This window comes from Xiphophorus maculatus, chromosome 15 (assembly GCF_002775205.1).
Source record: "Xiphophorus maculatus strain JP 163 A chromosome 15, X_maculatus-5.0-male, whole genome shotgun sequence".
Classification (NCBI taxonomy): Eukaryota; Metazoa; Chordata; class Actinopteri; order Cyprinodontiformes; family Poeciliidae; genus Xiphophorus; species Xiphophorus maculatus.
Genome location: NC_036457.1, coordinates 14,271,636 through 14,292,212, shown reverse-complemented (window position 1 = coordinate 14,292,212; position 20,577 = coordinate 14,271,636). Strand labels below are relative to the sequence as shown.

The window sequence follows — 20,577 nt, the reverse complement described above, 5'->3', positions numbered from 1 at the left end:
TTTCCACCGCTTTGGTCGAAATAACTGTTCAAAAACGGTAGGAGGCGCGGCCACGCTGGAAGGCACACAAGCGACTAAAAAGCACGAAGAACTAATTGCGCCGGAAGTCAGAGGAGCGGGAGATTGGAAAACGTAAACAGACCAAACAACCTTGCGAATTGCAACCGGAGCATTCACAAAAAAATGCTGAAAAAGCCGTCGAAGCTGAAGAGCACCATAAGGTCTAAAGCGAAGGGGAAGGTGAACATCGCAGCGGGCTCGGAGGCGATGGTAGGCGGATAGACCACGCTCGCTGATAAGCGTTTTCGTGTGTTGATGCTAGATAAACTGCTAAGTGCTTGCTACTTAAACTGTCGCTTTGCTTTCCGCCTCCACTCAGATTGAACTACTGACGCTACTGTTCCTGAACAGCCTGGCGGAAGAGGCGAAGGCCAAGGCGCTTGAGGAGAAATCTGCAACAATCAGAGCTCACCATGTCAAAGCAGTGGCTAAGGTCAGCGCCTTCTGCTTTCCTCTTAAAACCAGGATTACATGAAGGCCAGCTGGGTTCATTTAGATTCATTTAGATTTTTATGGCTGTAGGATTCCCCAGAAACAACAAGTACTTAGTAAGTGATCTTGCTCCCTTTCTAAAGACGATTTAAACCTTCAGTATTAGGCAGTTTTTCAATAGTATTTTCTGTTTTTGACTACAAAAACACATGCTAAATAAATGTGGAAAAACGTGTAATCAGATCAGGGTTAGTTTTGTGTTTACCAGATATTGGGCGTACCTCAATTAATGAATCATAGCGTCAACAACGTATTCAAAGAGAGAAGCACTTAATAGATTAAATTCACAATGGTTCGTTTTTAAGAAAGTAGCATTTTAAAATGTAACTTAAGAATTGTGGCTTATTTCTATTTGGCTGTTTTGGCATGAATTACTGCTTCAATGCGGCATGGCATGGACCTGATCAGCCTGTACCCCTGCTGACGTTTTAAGAAAGTCTAGGTTTTCTTCTTTTTCATAATTCTCAATAGACTCTCTATTATATTAGGTGATATACTGTTACACTTTCAACTACCAAGCACTGGTGCCAACTTTTGTAACAGAATCTGTCAAAAATGCTTAGGGATGTTTTTCTTAGCTATACTTTTTCCTTCCATTCAGCTTTCCAGAAACATGCTAGGTTACAGCACTCAATTATCAGGCACATTCTAAAGCAGCACCATAATATTTTTCTTCTTTGTCGTCATCTCTTCACAGAATTTTTATTTATTATATCAGGATGGGCAGTATGAACAAAAAAAATTTGTCACGATATTTCCCAGTATTTATTCATAAAAAAAAAAAACACCCAAATTTCATTTTAATCTTGTTTTACTTCAACTCATCATTGCATACAGTTTGGGGCCTCACAAACACAAATATTGCTCTTTAAATAATGATGGTAATAAAAAAAAAATGAATGCCCTAATTTACTACAACAGTTACATTAATCCTGCAGGCTTATAATTCAACTGCACACAGTGATAGCAACTGTTATACCGACTGGAGACCACCACCAAGTCAGGATCTGGAAGCTCTAGCTGGAATGCGGTGGTGAAAATGTTCCAACTTCTAAGGTGGTCTGATTTGTTTAGACTAAATATAAATAAGAGCCTAATGTCTATAAACCAGTCAGACGCCCTTTTATTTAAATCGGACGTCAGCAGGGCAAGAACAATAATGAAATAAAGAAAAATACATATATTTATATTTTTCTGTTTATTAAATTCTTTCAAATTGAAAACTTTTTTTCTGGTCTGTAACCATCAACATGTTCTTTGGTGCGCTTTGTTAAAACGTCAGTAATAATTACATAAAGGTTAGGAAGATATGCTTTAATGCATACATAATGATAATTTTGTAGTTCTTTAAATGGTCAATATTTGCTTAATTCAGTTTCTGAACTGAAACAATGTTTACAGTTTGTATTATTGTCCTCAGACTGTATTCACATGAATGCTTAAAAATGCAACTTTTAGAAACATTACTAAAGTATTTTGTGTTGATTCGGTGAGATTGACCTGATTGTTTTTCTTTCTTTGTAGAAAGTGCTAAGAAAGGCAAGAGGATGAAGAAGACGAGGATTATTGTAATTAACTTCTTCATAAACGTCTTTTCATGCTTTTATTTTTTGAAGTTTTTTTTGTTAAAATGTTTTTTTTTTCTTTGTTAGTGTGTGTTTTCGGTTTTTTTAATAAATTATTTTAACTTGTATTCTGGCTCTCAGTTGAGTTTTTTTTTTCTCTCTCTCTCTGTCTCACAGCTATAACCCAGATGATTCCAGACTAATTTTATAATGTCTGAGTTTATTTATGACATGAAACAGGCTTGTATTTAGGGGCTTCTTCACAGCGCGTTAGTGCTCGACATCCGCTCGGCTCTCGTCTCGCTCTCCGCTCATCCGTCATGGTTTCTGTCTTCAGCTGCACGCTTCACGGCCCCCTTCGAATTCCTCGCTTCGTCACGGCACACAGAATATCTGCACCATCAGATGATATCCTGCTAATTCCTTATCACCACTGAGTTCTTTGCGATCAGACGCCAATCACAACAGGAAAGGTCAAAGTAAAGACAAATGTTTTCAGCTTGTTTTATGAAAGAAATAACAGTTTCTTTTATGTTTATGGATCATTTTCCAAACGCAGCAAGTTCTGTTTAAGTGATTGTGTCAAACATTCATGTGTTCATGTTTTGTAGGATCCTCTTTTGTCATTTCAGCTGTGATCTGTGATGTTATATGATACATCAACACAGAATAATGTTGTTTTTTTTTGTGAAGTGGAAAGAAAATTCAGAATGTTTTTGTTTTATTTTCAATAAATAAGGATCTGTAAAGTCTGTTCTCTATTTGTGTTCGCCTTTATTTGTCTCCACCAGATTTAAACATTTAGACACTGGATTTTTTTTTTTTTTTTTTGTCCATTCCTCTTTGCAAAATATCTCAAGCTCAGTCACAGTGGATGGAGAGCAAGTCTTTACGCAGATTCTCAAGTTTGGTTTAGAAATGGACTTTGATTACTCCATTCTTGAACATAAATCCGCTTTAATTCTATTGTAGCTCCGGTTGGTTGTTTTTAGGGTTGTTGTCCCGCTGGAAGGTGAACTTCCATCACACTTTCAGTCAAAATCAAAGACACTTCATTTACCCTAACGGGAAATGAAATGTCGTCACTCAAATCATCCAAGAGTCGCTGTGGATGACAGCGCTGCTGGTTATAGGATGTCCAGTAGCAATAGCAGAATAAAAATTCTGAAGAGGCCTCTGACTGAAGAGTTGCTCATGACTGGCAACAGCTCAATATCTGGGCAGTAGAAATGGTAATTCAAGGAAGCACTGCTTATCCGCCTCATTTGCTTTTGCTGCTCTTTAAATCTCAGTCTGGCCGTACGGTTAGAAAGCCAGGCAGAGAGACGTTAGCTTCCAGAATATGATCCTTGTCGATGATGATTGATGGAAGGGATGGTTTGGACATCCTCCTTTTCTCTCTGCTGTTTTCATCTCCGCCGGCGTTAGGACTCATAGTACAGACATCATTTGAGCTTCTGAGATGCTAATCAGCTGCTACCAGTTGTACATCCAGTTACATAATCTGGAACTTGTTTGGCAATTTAGCTCTATCCATCTTTTCATCCTCTGACCATTTTTTCTGCTACTGTAAGAAGAAAAGCATCCATATGATCCACCACAGCTTTGTTTCTCTTGACTGTATGATCATGCAGATGAGCATTGTTAGTTTTCTGACACACAGGGCAAATTTTGGTCTCAAAATTAATCTTCTTGCAAAACCTGTCAGTTTGGGTGGACAGCCAGATACGGTTGGTGTCTGATGTTTCATGTAGCGATATCAGAGAAGGCTGAATACAAATGTATGGAAAACCCTTCAGATTTTAATTTGCTAAAAACAAAGCTTGCAAAAGATTTTCTTTCACATTCACAATTGTGCATCACTTTAGTTAGGGAGGTTGAGGTGTATGAATACTTCTTCAAGGACCTTTGTAATTCTCCTCTTCCTGTCACTTATTCGGGCCTCGGTGAAGACATTCCTTGCCCTTATGTCGTTTTTTTTTTTTCTTTTCTTTTTCATTCCAGAATCTGATCTGGCACCCCTGGGAGCATTGCCTTCTCATGTTTATCTCCCTGCTCAGATTTGGGGAGGTGTTACTCGGTCGCCCGAGCCCTCCACATGTCTCTCAGGAGCAGATCTGACTTACTGCTCACTCAGTGATTCACATATTTTTATACCGGAGCCTCAGATAACACATCTGCACATGTTTTCAAAACCCAAATGTAACTGTTTTGACTTCTTTTACTTGCACGCGTGTTGGCTGCAAGGTAATTTGAAATAAATAATAATAATAAAAAAAAAAAAAACGTTGGTTTTTAAGGGGGGGTTTAGAGACTCTAGTTCAACATATGTGCTTCACAGAGATGGTCAATATATCTATGCAGTTTTGCTCCCTGCTGGTTGATGGATGATGTTTCTTTGCAGCAGCTGGCTGGACATCCAGAGGCTCCTCTCACGTGTCATTTTATTGTCCTCTTTTCATGCTTTGCTTTCGCTCCTAGAAGAAAATTGGGCTTTCATTATATATGTGTTTGTTCTTGTGTATTAAAGCTGAAGCCAAACTAAAATGACGCCTTGTCCAGCTCCTCTCTTTAGATTCCTTCTCTTAAATCATTTTTTCCAACATGAATCCTCTCCGGAATGAAGTCCCTCTGCAAATCTCTGGCTGTTTCCTCCTGTGACATTTTTCCAGACAGACTCAGAAGTAAAAAAAAAAACCTTCACGTTTCTTAACAAGGAACACATGCTTTGTCCGCTTTGCTTAAACTCTATTGCATGAAATCGATCTAGGAGTGAACGGACGAGGGCTTACGGGGGGAAAAAGTACGCTTTTATCTCCACATTTTGCCTCGGAGCCAGAAGATGATGGGATGTGAATTGACAGGGTCTGAAAAGATTGCAGGAGAAATGTGAAATAAGTGGGAAAAGGCATTCCCAGACCTCTTTATGGATGTGAGTAACTGTTTTGGGAATGTAGAACATCTCAGAGTTCCCAAAACAACTGATAATACACACTGGGAAGGCAAACAAAATCTTTGACTGTCCTCCAGCTTTTTTTTTTTTCTTCTCTCGCCTTTTTAGCAAAGATCCTCTATGACACTTGCACATCTCTAAATTTGCTTTCTCATTGAGAGGTAGTCAAATCATCCAGCGAAGTTTTGGTTCTCATTTTTTGAACCAGTCTCTTAATGGAAAACACGCAGCTGATGGCTGCTGGTAGCCTTGAACAGAAAAGGTACGGACGCACATTTCCTCTGTATGTGGTTTCAGTCGGCCCGGTCGTGACGGGCGGAGGAAAAAGTGAGTTTTAAATGAAAAGAAACAAGAAGTTGTTTTTATGAACTCACTTCTGGTTCCCTCCAAAACTCACCAGCAACTTTAGACGGACTTTATTTTCTAATTCTGTTTTTTTTATTTTAAAGCACTCCAATCCATACAGTTAAAGAAAAAAAAAAGTGTATTATTGTATAAGGTAAATATTTTGTACGCAAACATCCACAATTGTATAAAACAAGCAGAGAAAGATGATATTCTAAATTTTAAAAGAAACATGTAGAAACCTTGATTTTAACATTTTTCCTGGTGTCCTGATGCTGATGCATTTCCATCTGTTTTTGCAGATAATCAACTGATAAATTATGACTTCATTTTCACTGTAACAATGCTGCATGGCTACGTAACACACAGACTGTGAACGCTACATGATGCAATAGATAATCAGTGTCACAATATCTTTATAAAAGATGAATGAATGACGACTAGTAATGCGGCGAGTGTAAACTGTACGAACTAAACATGTACGAGTTCAGTTCTAACCTGTGTGAGCTGCAGTTAAAACTGGTTCTTTTGAAGGGTGACCTTTCACCTCGGATCAATCTGAACTCAGGGTGACTTCGGATCGACGTCTGCCTGAGTGTGTTAATTTCATTTCTTTCTGTCTATATTGCCACATCAATTGCCCGTTTTGAAAAGAGACGCTAAAGTTTTTGTAATTTTCACACATCCTGCCAAAGTAACATGTCGTGAGGTGGGTTTTGCTTAAAAGTAAAATGTTGTAGTTTAGGTCAGACGTGCAAGAAGCGGGTTTTCCTGCAGCCACGTGGGCTGCGACAAGCAACCATGCAGCAGCACTGAGAAATTTCTAGAGACCTTCTGCAGCACGTGTGCAGAGTCGTGAAAGCTTTGTGCTTTGCCTTTTTTATGAGTATCTACTTTACTTCCATAAACTAGATTTGTTCATTGTTATTTTTCTAGACTTACCACAGATCTGATCATCATCTGATTCTTGGTCCCAGCAACCAAGATCATTTACAGTTGAAGACAGGGAGTGGAGGCGGAGATGCACTTTAAAGGTGGGAAAAACAACATAAACTAAACCAAAGAGGGAATCTACCTTCAGAAAGAGCTGGGGGAAAGTTCCCGTCTGTGCACTGATCCAGAGCAACAGACACCGTAGATGTGACAATGGATTAGAAGGAGGGATGAGGAAAAAAGGAAAGGAGGGTGGGAGTGTGAACATGTGTGGGAAGAAAAAAAGAGCTTACTGAAACCTTGCATTTGTTGGAGGCTTGACTGTCTTGTGATGGCTCCTCTTCTGTCCGCTTTCTCCACGCCGTCCTGCCAGCTCGCGTAAACTCATGGAACGCACGCTGGACTTTTTCTTGGAGAAAACATTTCTACACTTCACCGCTGCAGTATTTGCATGGACCCAACTGAAGGAATACCATGGAGCCCCACAACGACTCATTCAAACACGTCCCTGCTAGATTTTGGGTGTGACGTGACGCCTCTCTGCATGACTGGATGAACTTAAGGAAAAGGAAAATGCAAATACCAGCGTTAATCTGGATGCTGCAGCTCCTGAACGTTGCAAAAGGCCCGGACAGCACAAGCGTTCTGAGATTTAAACGTGAGTCTGGTGTTTGCGTCGATTCTTCAAAACCAACTGCGAGTCTTTGTGAACTCTCCTGCTAGGGGACAGAGCGGACAAGGGGGTACATATGGAGACGATAAGCGTGGACTGTTCAGCTTTCAGGGAAGGATGTGGTCATAGATTTCCATTTGATTTACTCGCGTGCAGGCAGAGATTTTACAGCTCAGATCACAACTCATAAACGCAAGTAGCCTGGAATATTTGCATGCTGCAAAACAGAGTCTGTTGAATGGAGTGTGTAATCTGAACCTTAATAGTAGTATTTTTATTTATTTTTTAGTTTTTCCAGTCCAGCTCCTTCCAACAGCTCTCATGCTGTGCAGGATGAATTTTAATTCCTTGTTTACCTCTAAACCTATGACAGGTAGTGATCCGGCGGGCAGCGGCTGTCAGGTAGGATGTGCAACATGCTCTCTGCTGAACGGCTGTCTGTCCTGTAAGCCTCGCTTCTTCTTCCACCTGGAGCTGGACGGCATCCAGCAGAGAGGGACGTGCATGTCCTCCTGTCCCCGAGGTCACTACGGCATGCGCTCTCCCCACATCAGCACTTGCATCAGTAGGTACCCATAAAATTAGAGAACCTAGTTTAATCAAAGGCTTACAAAATGATGGATATATTTATATATATAGTGCTCTGCAAACGTGTTCACACTATATTGGCCGTTATTTTGATTTTATTTTTTTTAGTTTGTTACATTACAATTGCAAGCTTTTTTTGTTATATTTTTGATTTTATGTGAAAGAGCAATGTGACTGAGGGGCATAAGGAAAGGAAATGAGACATTTTGGATGACTAAATCTGAAAAGTGTGGCATGCTTTTACAGCGGCAACCATTTGGGATATGTTTTTGTTATCTTTAGGGTAAGGTTAGGGCTAGTAACTGAAACCTTTGCCTGTTTTTCTTTGTATAATAGCTGAAGCGCGGTCAGATTGCCTAAAGAGCCTCTGTAAACATTAACGTTCAACCATTGCCACAGATTCACAATTGGATGTGGGTCTTAACTTTATCTAGGCTATTTTAACTTTTTTTTAATCTGAAGCCTTTTATTACATGTTAGATGTTTGGTTTTGTTGTCCTGCTGTAAGGTCAGCCTTCACCTCAGTCTCACTTGCAACCTCTAACAGGGTTTCTTCTTGGATATTTGGCTCCTTCTATCCATACATAATTTGCAAAGTAAAACAAAAACCTGGTGCTGAAATATTGTTTTTCTGTTGATTTGTTGGGGCTTTAATCTAACTTAATGAATTTTGCATTCATCCAATATTTTTTGTGCCAATCTGAGCATGTTACCTAAAATCGGTGTATTTTATTGGCCTTCTGACATTGGCTTCAATTGTTTTATCAATTCCACAGAACCTTTAATATGATACTAAGTCAATTTGCTAGGAATTATTCCTTAGACTCCTCTTTTAGGTAATCATTCAGTTGTGAAGCAGCCCCACACTACCATGTTTAACAAAGTCTTGTTAATTGTATCGGTAGAGGTTTGTGCTCATCAAACATCTGTAGTCCTCCCCCCCCCAGAAATTCAACAAAATAACAAAAACATCCAATTTTATTTTCAAAATGCATTGTTTTCTTTTCTTCTCCAATATTCTGTATTGCTCTGGCACATGTGGGTCCACCAGCACAAGCAGCAGTATTTTGCTGATGACAATGTGGTTGCTCTGCACTGACCAAGTTTCACTCCTATTGGCCTGCAGAGTGCAAGGTGGATTGCGCCTCCTGCTTCAGCGAAAACTTCTGCACCCGCTGTCATCCCGGCCACTTTCTGTTCCGGGGCAAATGTGAAAGCAGCTGTCCGAACGGGCTGACCGCAAACGCTGCACTGCGAGAATGCACAGGTACGACGCTTCTTCACGGCAACATGAAAATGGCTGAAACTGGGGTCTAAGCAGCGTAATAGATTGCATCTGTCTTTGTCAGAGTGTCCTGAAGGATGTGAGCTGTGTGTGGGGAGGAGCAATTGTACGAGGTGCAGAGCAGACATGTACCTCCTCCATGGCCAGTGCAACCACACATGTCCCAAAGGCTTTGAGCCTGATGTCCAGCTCATGCAGTGCATGCCCCAAGGTGAGAGACGCTGTCCTTACCTTGCGTTTTATCCCTCTCGCTCCGATGAGTGTGTTGCAGTTTCTGATTGCCCTCTGTCTCTTGAAGTTCATTGTGAAGTTGGAGAATGGACGAGTTGGGGTCAGTGCGTTCGGAAGCAGAACACGACGGTCCACAGGCGGGGGGAGGAAACACGCACACGACAAATCCTGCATTTCCCAAGCGCCTCCGGTGACCCATGCCCTCACATTTCAGAGATCAGGAAATGTGCAACAAAAAAGAAGCAGAAAAGCAGGTCGGAATGAGCTGAGGAAATCACTTGTAAATTATTAAACATTCAGTCTTGTATTGCTCCCTTCCACTTTTGGGGATTTGGTAATATTTCTGAAAAATAAGTGATTTTCTCTAAGAGTCCACAAGAAGTGAAAAGAATCGGTTGGTCCATTTAGGATGTTTTTTTGTTGTTGTTTCTTATTAATTGATTTCATGGTTAAAATCTCATATTTAGCTGCCACCATTTCAACATACTACGTTGGTGTATGTTTTTACTCAAACAGTTCAAAGCGACTACAACTTTTTCTCATGAATGATTTAAACAAATAATGTAGATATTGTGAAACAACAGTGTGAGGAATAAATCTGATCTTTGCACGTGAATGTTACTCAAATATGTTTACAATCTGTAATTTGTAATCCTAGTTTTTTTTATAATGTAAAATGTGATTACATTTCTGTCTGTTGGAAAAGAGATTCCCTTCTTTATGTCATTTTTTCATCTAGAGTTGTTTGATCCTGAGTGGGTATAGTTCTGCCATTGTACATATAGTAAACCTGTGCGGACAATTTTGTTATTTGTGTTGCTATTAAAATTTGCTTCTAAAGTTATAAACACATGAAGCGTTTGCCCAGAAATGTTTGTCCAGTCCAGCTAGCCGGTTGTCACTTTTCTCTGGACGCAGAGCTTTTAAAATAAAGGGACAGTCACATTATTGTCTGTGTGTCCAGATGTAGAACTTCTAGAATGCCCTACAGGTCATAAGCTATAGTGTATATAATAGAATAGAAAGGATTTTATAACAAAAAGAATATATTTCAAACAGAAAGGCTTAATCTTTACGCAAAGACATGAAACATTTAAACAAACTTTAACTCCTCCTTTTGAACACTAACGCCTAAAATAAAATGTCAAATGAATCTACATTAACTTAACACAGGGCACATTACTTAATTAAATAAAAAGGAGAAAAAATTGCACAAACAATTAGGACCTAAGTGCGCAGCTGCAGTAGTGCGTGTCAATGTCTGTGTGTTAGCGCCTCCTCTGGTCACAAAAGGCATCTCAGGACTTGGGAGGGCCGCCGCCGCACCTCAGGCTCTATCAGTGCTAAAACATAATATCTTGTCATATCTTTATACACAACGAAACAAAATAACTGGGGGTTTATAAATATCTCCATCTGGACATCAGGTGAAGACGTTATAGGAGTCTCCTGTTTTCAGGTAAGCTAGCTAAAAGCTAACCCCTAGCCTACAGGCTAACATAACAACATTGTAGTGGAGGTGAAAAGATAATATTAGTTTGTGAAATGTTTTACTCGGCTGATCGTCTGGCGGTTACATTACTCCCCGTAAGACAGAAAAACATCCGAGGTCGCGGCAGGACAGGAGAAACTTTATTTTGTTAGCAATTTAACAGTTTGCCAACGTTAGCTTAGCTTGAATGGCTTAGTTACCACTGTTAAACAGCGTTTTGTAGCTTCATCTGTTAAGCTACAATTTTGTCATATTGTTTATGACAAAATGCATTCTTTCGAAAACAGATAAAAATGTTTGCTACTGTGGAATATTTTTTGTGGTTTTTAGTTAAATTGCGAGATGTTAATGTGGGTTGTGTATGTATGGGCGTTACCAGAAACAAACACCTGTTTCCCCATGACAGCAGAGCGGTAAGAGGGTTACAAACAAGATAAAAATAACTAGGTTCAAGAAGTTTAAAACGAGTGACATTTATATAAAATACCCAGGTGATTACTTATGTTATAAATTCTACTAGTTTTTGACTAAACATTCGACAGTGACAAAACAAATGCTGAAGGAACCTGACAGTGGTAAACAGTTTTGCACTGGTAAGAAGTTACCACAATCAATTAACTAGGAATCTAAATCTGCTCATTTTCATTTGACTGTCTCAGATTAAAACCCCAAGATTTATACTTTCTGTTTTTGGAGTTACTGGTCATCAAATCGCAGATGAAGTAAAACCAGAAAAAAAATGGCCATTTCAAGACTATTGTAGTCTCCATAATGTGTACAGTTTGACGTGCTCAAGAAAACTGTCCTGTGAGAGATTTTCACCCTGTGCACTGGCTGTTTGTTGTGTTTCAGGGCGAGGAGCAGGAGGAGGACGGGGCACAGCAACAAGAGACCCCAGCCACATGAGACGCATAGCAAGTATTTACCAAACCAGTTAAGCTGTTCACTTCAGTGCAGAATGGAACAAACTTCCCACCGGGTTTACCATGACGGTTCCGTTTCTCTCCGCAGCATGGCCGGGTGTGGAGAAGTGAACCTGTCTGAGAACACCCCAGCTCCCTCCAAGCTTAAAGAAGATGCAGAAGACGACTCTTGCAGCTCCACCACCACCGCCGCTGTACCGCCGGAGTGCGCCATCTGCCTGCAGAGCTGCGTCCACCCTGTCCGTCTCCCCTGCTGCCATGTCTTCTGTTTTCTGTGCGTGAAAGGCGCCTCCTGGCACAGCAAGCGCTGTGCTCTCTGCCGGCAGGAAATCCCAGAGGACTTCCTGGAGCGCCCGGACCTGCTCTCCCTCGAGGAACTGAAAGCCGCGGCCGCTGGTTTGAACCGCGGCGGGAGCGAGTCGCGCGGAGACTACACGTGGTACTACGAGGGGCGCAACGGCTGGTGGCAGTACGACGAGCGCACCAGCCGAGAGCTGGAGGAGGCCTTCATGAAGGGGAGGAAGAGCACCGAGATGCTGATTGCAGGGTTCCTTTACGTGGCGGATCTGGAGAATATGGTGCAGTATCGGCGGAACGAGCATGGCCGCCGGCGCAAGATGAAGAGGGACGTAGTTAATATCCCTAAGAAGGGCGTGGCAGGTTTGAGGCTGGACTCTGAGCCTGTCTCCGTCCCCGCTTTACAAGCGGCGGTCTCTGCTACAGCAGAGCGTGTGAGCTCAGCTGACGGCTCCGACTCCGCAGGTCAGTCCCAGCCTTCATCCTTTGGGATTTTGGTTCCTCTTCCTCCTGTCAGACCTCAAACGCTCCTCGGACGTCATCTCGGCAGTCCTCTGTCTCCGTCACCGTCGCCTCTGGAACAGTCTTTCTCTCAGCTGCTAATCAGCCAGCCAGAGGGCGAAGAGCTGGATGGCGACGGCGAGCTGCAGACGTATGAGTCTGCATCGGGGAGCAGCGCGAGTGAAGAGGAGGAGGAGGAAGACAGCGAGAGGAGAGAAGAGCCTGAGGAGCGACTGAGACGCACACAGAGGCCGCTAAGGGAGAACCAGCCAACCAGAGTTCCTCCAAGAGGCATGCCGTCCAGCTCCGGCCTCAGCCTCCGCTCGCGCAGTCCTGATGGACAGTGCACCGTCACAGAAGTATAGCCCACCGGAGGGGTCCCCATTTCATAAGACTCGTTATCAGCTCAGCAAAAAAATGTCTGAAGACGCAAATCATCTCAAAGGTCCGATTAAAAGGAGAAATACCGCCGCTTTATTGTGATAATGTGCCAAATAAGATTTTTTGTGTCTGCCTATTTTTTATGTTAAAATAATTAGTGGGTTCAATTTAGCCTGTCTGCTGAAGCTTTACAACAATAAAAATAATTTGCAGTAGGTAGATAAAATTAGAAGGAACATTTAAAAGGACACATATCATGTGTTAAAGCCTTTTCCATTCCAGAAATATAAGCGGCAAGAAAAGGGCTGTTTTCTTACAGATATTAAACAACCTGGTTCTATAACAGGTGGACGCTTCAACAGTTCCTGGACAGATCCTGGAACTCTGATGTATCCAACCCCAGTTTTGTGCTGGTGACAGCAAAAATATATGGTTTTAATTCCTTTAAAATTGAATCTTCAGGCCCCTTAAATAGTTAGATGCATTAAATCTATTCAATCTTCTCTTCATACAGCCTCTTTCCTTGTTGTGTCCTTCCTTTCTTCTCTCGTTCTGCTTCTGTCTGTTTGCCCCTCCATCCTACATTTTTTTTTTTTTTTATATCTTCCCTTGCTTTATTGTAATTGCTAAATAATCCACTAATAACTCACAGGAGTTCCAGCACATATTTATGATCTGTGGAGCCCCCCCCCCAGCCCCTCCCTTCTATGCCTTTTCTCCCAAATCGTTTCAGCTCAGTGATTTTTTTTAAACATTTTTTTGGGCTGATAACTTTAATCATTTTTTTTGTTTTCAATTTCTGGGCGATGAAGTGAAAATGAAGCTAAAATGTAGCAACTTGCATAAGCACCGCGGATGCTTAACAGCTGTTTTTCTGTCACGTTGCACTTATTTTTCATTTTGAAATGTAGGTACTCAGGATGTGATCTGCTGAAACTGAAACAGGAGGTTATATAAACGTGACGTGTGCGAGAGCAGAGGGAGGCTGTATTCCCTCTATTTTAGTGTCTTGTTTTAATTATGGACTGTTGGTGCTGTTGTGAACAGCGCTGGGTGCTGAAAAGCTACTGGCAGATCCACTGGAAAGTTTTTGTTTCTATGTTCAGGAGCACACATTTGGGTTTCTATTTTTGACTGAGCACTCCTAACAGAGCCACTATCAAAGTAGCTGCACTGACGTGTTCTTGGACGAGTTCGGCCTGTTTACTCTCTCGCTCGGGTTCTTTCCCTTTTCCTCCTGCTGGTTTTGGTCGTCTTTTCTCAGTTGGACTCTTTTTTTTGTGTGCGCGTGTGTGTGTGACTACCTTTTTTTTTTTCATTTGTGTCGTGTTTCTCTAGTGATGTGTTGTGAAGCTATTAAAGTGTAATCAATGACTTAAAATGACATGCTGCTGAATAACATTTTTTAAGACAAAGTTTCAACAATGAAGCATTCATTTAAAAACTAAGGTTGCAAAAAAGAATCAGAATTTCTAGCTCAGGCTTTTTTAAGATTGGTGATTGGCCAGAAAAACGCCATCAGTGCACCCCTGATAACAACTAATACATGTTGTATATATTTAAAAACAATCTGACTTGTGACATTAGATTACGCCAAATATATCCTGTTTATGTCAGGCTGTATTACTAACATTTTTGCAAAATTCCAGCATGATTTTCTAAAATCAGAAGTTAAAACACATTAACCATAAGATTATGGGTTACTGCATAACACATCTTAATATATAATTCAACGTGAAATGAAAATATTAGTCTCTTAACTCATATATTGTTGTTTTCTTTGTTGTGCTGTTAAGTAAATGTGACTTTCCACAACGAAAATAACAATAGCTGTTCATGTGCAAGCAGAGCATCATTCATTACCAAGCAAAGTCTTAAAAAACAAAGAACAGTTCTCACTAACCGAGACGGGTCCTAACCACTCACCGCATAGAGCCGTTCAAAGGAATCCAATCGTTAGTGAACGACACATCAACACTCAGCAGCTATGATTTAGCTTCCTCTGATCATATAATATACCTGGTATCTTTCTTTCCACCGGTATCTGCAGCTTTTCTTTCGAGTGACCCGGTTTTAAGCCAGTTTTTCATCATCATTTTTGACACAATCCTTTGGAAAGCTAACAGTAGCGTCGCACTTTGAGCTTAACGTCACGGGAAATAAACGGTCGTTCACATGCAGTATCTCGAAAAGCTGCCCTGTAGGCATGCTTGAAATGTAACAAAAAGGAAAAAAGCAGTTGCTTTATCAAGAAAATAAAAAAGTATGTGGAAATACTCAAGTAACATTTCAAAACAGCAAGTCATAGCTTATGCACGAAATGGTCAGATTATGGACTAATTAGTTCTCAAATGGCTTAAATTACGCAAAGGTCAGTGTTTTGGAGCTACTTTGACAAAAGTCAATTTAAATCTTCCAGAATTAATGCGACAGAGCTGACCAGGTGACTAAACAATTCGGTCTACAAACTGGACTCAATTACACCAGGAGGAATGGGCCGAAATTTCATCAAAATACTGAGAAACGTTTGTTGAAGTGTAACAAAATGGTGGCCCATTTGGTGTTGAAAGACACTATTCAATGTATATGAACATCTCACTGAAGAAAGTCCTAAAATCATCTAAAAATATATTTCCTCTTGGTATTCTTTTCTTTTGCTTTTAGCAAATATAAATAATTTTGGTAATCCCATCTATTTATTCTGGTTCATATCTCGAGTACATGTTGTTTTCCTAGGTGCTATGATTTTTTGTCCACCAGGCGGAGCTGTTGCACAAAATAACCTTATTTCAAAAACTTTAAAACGAAACTTTTCAACAAGCTCCTGAAAGCCAGAGAAATTCATTCGTGGACCTTTACTTTCACTGTATCCATAGAAGCATATATACAGGCTACAATGCAGTCTAATCGAAATCACATATGCTTCCTTTCATGTGCTCCAAATGTATTGTACAGACTTAAAAATGTCCACAAAGAGATATAATAGAAAGGTCACAGTTGTCCTCTTATATTCACATTAAACTAATGTGATCAGAGAACTTCATGCCCGACGTTTTAAGCAAAGCATAGATAAATTCATAGCAGTGAAATTTGGATATAATTGGTGGATTAACATGCTACTCCTGCTAAGCTGCAGCTCTCACCAAGAGAGGGAAACCCCAGGCTGTTTGTCTGCAGTTGGAATGTGAGTTGAATTAGAATCATGACTGAATGGGACAGATTTTGGCCAGTGTCTTGCCTGAGTTTCCAAAGACAGTCTGTGTACTGCATAAAAAGTAACCATAGTAACCAGATGTTTGCAGTTTGCAAAAGATACTTTTTCCACATATATAGCCATCTGATTTAGTTTTTCATGTTCTTTTTTTTCATCACATGTTCAAAATGAAGACTAATGAGTTGCACGCAGACTTCAAAATGGAAAGTATGGAAAGATGAATGCAGCCATTTATGCAAAGAAGTCTCCAGTAACTTGGAAAACCATCATTGAGTCAAGAGAAACAGTCAGTCCAGATGTGGCTTCAGGGTACATTTGTCTGTTTTTCCCCCCCCATCATTACATCTGCAAAACTGCTGTCTACCAAATAGCTCATTGCAAAACAAGATAATGTGTTCTCTATAATATAAAGCAGAGTGAACAATCATTAAATAGGTAGAAAACAAAAAGATAACAATTAAAAACTAACAGTTAAAACATGCAGTCTTATGAAAAAGTATTTGCCCTTAGAGATTTCTTTGGTTTAATTCACTGAATGTTTTTTTAGGGTGTTTGAGGTCATTGTACAGCATCTCAGTCAGATTTAAGTTCAGTTTTTTACTAGTCCACTCCAAAACCTGTCGTCTTTTAGACCATTCAGAGGAGGAATTACTTGTGTGCTTCAGATCCCGCTTCATAACCCACGTGTGCTTGAGCTTTGGGTCGTAAAGTCTGGACATTCTTCAGGATTCTATGCTAGATAGCAAAATTCATGGTTTCATTATGTGTGGAAGAATACTCCAAATCACTCCCACCATGTTACTGATCAGATTGGTGTTCTTTTCACTGAAATGCTTTGTTATGTTCTGAATGAGGATCCATGTCCAGACAGGTCAACTATTTCAACTAGTTAATAGACTAACTTTTGCCACATTAATTCTCAAAATATTTCCACATAATATCCCAAAGTTTAAGGGAATCAAGATGTTTTTTGCTTTTTTTTTGTGAGATGGGCCTTTGAATGTTCTTTTTGTCAGCAGTGGTTTTGGCCTTCAAACTCTCAATTACCAGTCGCTCGCTCATATTGTTGAATGTTGAGCTAGCTAGCTGAAAATGTGTCTTATTGTCTAGTCCCTTGATCTGGCTAGCTAGATAGCTAGCTTAAGATAGCTAGGTAGTGCTAGTTAGCTAGACAGTTGGACAACTATGTTGATAGTTAACTAGATAACCATCTAGGTAACTAGAAAGCTATCTACTAAGCTAGATTGTTCTAGTTAGCTAGCTCTAGCTAACTAGATATACTTAGTTAGCTAGCTCTATCTATCTGGGAGGGAAGAAGGAAGGGTGTATGATCAAAAGATATTTGACAAACAAAGGGAAGGATGAAGGCAAAGGTACAAGCAAAAAAAAAAGAAAAATTACAACATGATGCACTAAAGTCGCGGACACCCTGACTTCATGTTTTACAACTTACTGCCCCTTGGTCTGGGCATGCTGTATATGATACGGCCAGACAGACAGAGAGGAGACTATGTTACTATATGTTTTCAGACACATAGCTGCACGTTAAATATGTGCACCATATTATGGCTGAAGACCTCCTGCTGTCCACTTCTTCACACTCCTGGAAACACACACCCTGTCTCCAGCACCTCCACAAATAGTCCCTTCCAGTGTTGTATAAAGTACTGAAATCTCAGAGTCAAGTAAAAGTACAAGTACCTCTCCAAAATACGACTTTGGTAAAAGTCGAAGTCACTGACTGAAATGTTACTTGAGTAAAAGTCTTAAAGTATCTGAAACGTCTTGTACTTAAGTATGGAAATTACTGTAAAAATGGATGTACTCAAGTAATGTAATGAAAAGTACAAGTAAAAAGTAAAACAAGGCAAGTTTGAATGACATTTCTTATATTTTGGTAAACTTGTCAAATAAACTTAAAATAATGTACCCAACCAAGTGCAGGCAAAATGAAACCTGCTAATAAATTGTTCCAGTTTTACAGAGTAGCACATGTTAATGGTTTGTGGTTTTGAACTTGCATGCCTTTCCTATATTCGTTAAATTTAGTCTAAATTGCTATCGCTATGGCTTCTGTCCCCCATTGAACTAGGGTGACCAGACGTCCTCTTTTTCCCGGACATGTCCTACTTTTCAGACCTAAAAAGATGTCCGGGGGGAATTTAAAAATTGTCCGGGATTTTGGTCAATTGCCTCAAAACACATTACATAGCTTACAGTGCATTATAGGGCACGGCGCTGCGTGTCACGTAATCCCTGAGCCGCGTCAGTGCGGGCAGCACTCTTCTCTGTTCGTCTCACCCACCCACCCGGTGTAAGGTGTTCTGATTTCTGATTTCCCCAACAATGGGAGAAGCGAAACAGGTGTATCCTATTGGTGGTGATGAACAAGCCCAAGCAAGCAGGCTACGGACTTTGTTCGGTAGCCTGCTTGCTACTTGCTAATCAGTAGGTGGGGTCAAAACACTTTGTTTCTCTCTCTCGCTTTTTTGTAACGAGTAACTAAACCACACATTGAAAATGTATCGGAGTAAAAGTACGCAATTAAGTTCGGAAATATAGTGAAGTAAAAGTGAAAGTCATCAAAAATTTTCATACTCCAGGAAAGTATAAAGTACTCCAAAATATACTTAAGTAGTGAAGTATTTTTACTTCGTTACTATACAACACTGGTCCCTTCATATGCATCTTTCATCACCCTGAGGCTCATAACTGAGCTTTGTTAATGTGGGGGTTATTTATGACCATTTTTATTGTTGAGCAACATGGACTGGCCATCTCTGCTGACTTATATAAAGCATTTTTTTTTTCTAAATTCAGGCTCTTTTTGTTTGCTCAAGACATTCCTGTTCAAATATTTCTATTGCATTTTCTTACAGCTTTGCATATTTTAAATTTGATTTATTGTACAGTATTTCTACCCATAAACCTTTAGATTCACAGACAGGGTAGCTCACCACTGCAGGAGCCAACAATGACTTCACTCCTACTGTAACTCTCATCGACCTCACACCATTAGAGCCTATCAAGTGACATGTCTTCCTAATCCTGGGGCTACTGAACCATTTATATCAGCAACATATCATATTATTACTATGATGACACCTAAAATCATAAAGTCCATTGTAAGTCTTATGTCTAAATACAGCAGAATATAATGATGCAATTTATGAGTTCTCCACCTAGAAGCTTAATGTGTAAGGAAAGTGAAATAAAAGATCCAAAAAGTAGGTGCAGTTTGGTGCATGCACAAACAAAAATATCCACCACAGCTCTTGATTACAATCATTAAATATCCCGACTATTAATAAATATTGAAATTAGGCATTTATCAATATTTTTCTCCCTCTAATTGGAATGGCGTTTTAATATACTGCCACATAAAAGCCAGCTTCTATTCTTGAAATTATAATGTCTTTAGCTGACGTAAATGTTTGCTTTACATCACCAGCCTGCACTGATGAGGGACTTAAATAGTTGTAGTAAATGAGGCGTGGCTGAAAGATGGCATCTATGATCTATTTAGTTATGTTCCTCTGATCATGATGGGGAACTTTATTCCTCCTCCTGACCTCGGTCTACATGTAGGAAACGTTTAATGCTGTGGAAAGTAAGTTACACAACATAACACAAATAACACATTTTACACTCTCATAACTACATAATGGATTGCAACAAACCAGATAATTGGGTTGTTGCGATTATAGTCTTCTCTCTCAAACATCTGAAACCCTGGTGAACAACAACTATTGGAGTTATTATTATTATTCTGTCATGGCTGCGGAAAATTCAAATAAAAAATTATTGGACGGAAGCCTGTAAATGTTTTTGAGGCAGCACCTCAAACAAAATGCTTCCTTGTGTGTCCACAAGGATTGTGGACTATTTCATGAGTCTTTATTAGGAGATGGGTTCTGTATCCCAAAATGCATTATGGCCAAAAAATGGTTTGTGCTGACTTAGGCTGAAAAGCCACTAGGAAGGAGCCATTACTTCAAAAGTCAGATTATGGCAGAGGCACTCAAGGACATACACTTTAACTTTGAAGATGGGTCCTCTTGTTTTGTGAAATTAAAGTGTTTGGAAATAGCAAGGAACTTTATATTTGTAGAAGAAATAGGGACACTTTCAACCTTTAGAACATTTTGTCATAGTTCTGAATTATGGGGTGTAATCATCATTTGGATGGTCATTTTGAATGAAAAGCTTCAGAACAACCACTTTTTAGGTATTACAACTGAATTCTAACTGGATTAAGGCCTTCAGTGTTTCAAAATATTATTTATTGATACAATCATCACCTAAACAGAAAACCTTTTTCTACGCTTTGCCTTTCCTCCCTACATTGGTGTGGAAAAATCTTTTTTTCAGCAATTGTTTTCTTCTTCCTACTCTTAAGGTCAGATTTGTGACGTGAACACATTAAGTGCCATGTCTCCTTTTCTAATTAGCCCTTTGCATGACCTGCTTGTAAGTTTAGGTGGAGCATGGTAGATTTGTAGATGTATTCTTCCATTTTCGGATAATTGAGTGCCTTGAGAAAGCTAACCACTGCTACAAAGCACTGTAAATTATCTTAACAGTCCTTAGCAGCATTGCTGCGTCCTCTTTAAAGCATGCGTTTATGCACTGAGGAAAACAAGG

The 20,577-nt window shown here is 40.0% G+C and overlaps 3 protein-coding genes across 6 annotated transcripts; all 3 read left to right on the top strand.

Moving 5' to 3' along the window:
- Positions 1-61: 61 nt before the first annotated feature.
- cenpw (centromere protein W) lies at positions 62-2,871 on the top strand. The gene is made up of 4 exons (XM_005808339.3): positions 62-270; positions 380-493; positions 2,077-2,120; positions 2,295-2,871. The coding sequence occupies exons 1-3, from the start codon at positions 184-186 to the stop codon at positions 2,101-2,103; spliced, it is 228 nt and encodes a 75-aa protein (XP_005808396.1). The 5' UTR covers positions 62-183; the 3' UTR covers positions 2,104-2,120; positions 2,295-2,871.
- A 3,793-nt stretch (positions 2,872-6,664) lies between these two features.
- Positions 6,665-9,981, top strand: LOC102222019 (R-spondin-3-like). Its single transcript, XM_014472233.2, has 5 exons — positions 6,665-7,006; positions 7,395-7,586; positions 8,736-8,876; positions 8,959-9,105; positions 9,193-9,981. Exons 1-5 carry the CDS (start codon positions 6,901-6,903, stop codon positions 9,387-9,389), a joined length of 783 nt encoding a protein of 260 aa, XP_014327719.2. The 5' UTR covers positions 6,665-6,900; the 3' UTR covers positions 9,390-9,981.
- A 417-nt stretch (positions 9,982-10,398) lies between these two features.
- Positions 10,399-14,103, top strand: LOC102222283 (E3 ubiquitin-protein ligase rnf146). Of its 4 annotated transcripts, none has more exons than XM_023348333.1 (3): positions 10,399-10,584; positions 11,470-11,531; positions 11,629-14,103. In XM_023348333.1, exon 3 carries the CDS (start codon positions 11,630-11,632, stop codon positions 12,701-12,703), a length of 1,074 nt encoding a protein of 357 aa, XP_023204101.1. In that variant the 5' UTR covers positions 10,399-10,584; positions 11,470-11,531; position 11,629; the 3' UTR covers positions 12,704-14,103. The 4 variants fall into 4 exon arrangements, with proteins under 4 accessions (XP_023204101.1, XP_005808418.1, XP_014327717.1 ...); XM_005808361.2 differs by having other exon boundaries at positions 11,470-11,535; XM_014472231.2 differs by having other exon boundaries at positions 11,470-11,550.
- The last annotated feature ends 6,474 nt before the right edge of the window (positions 14,104-20,577 follow it).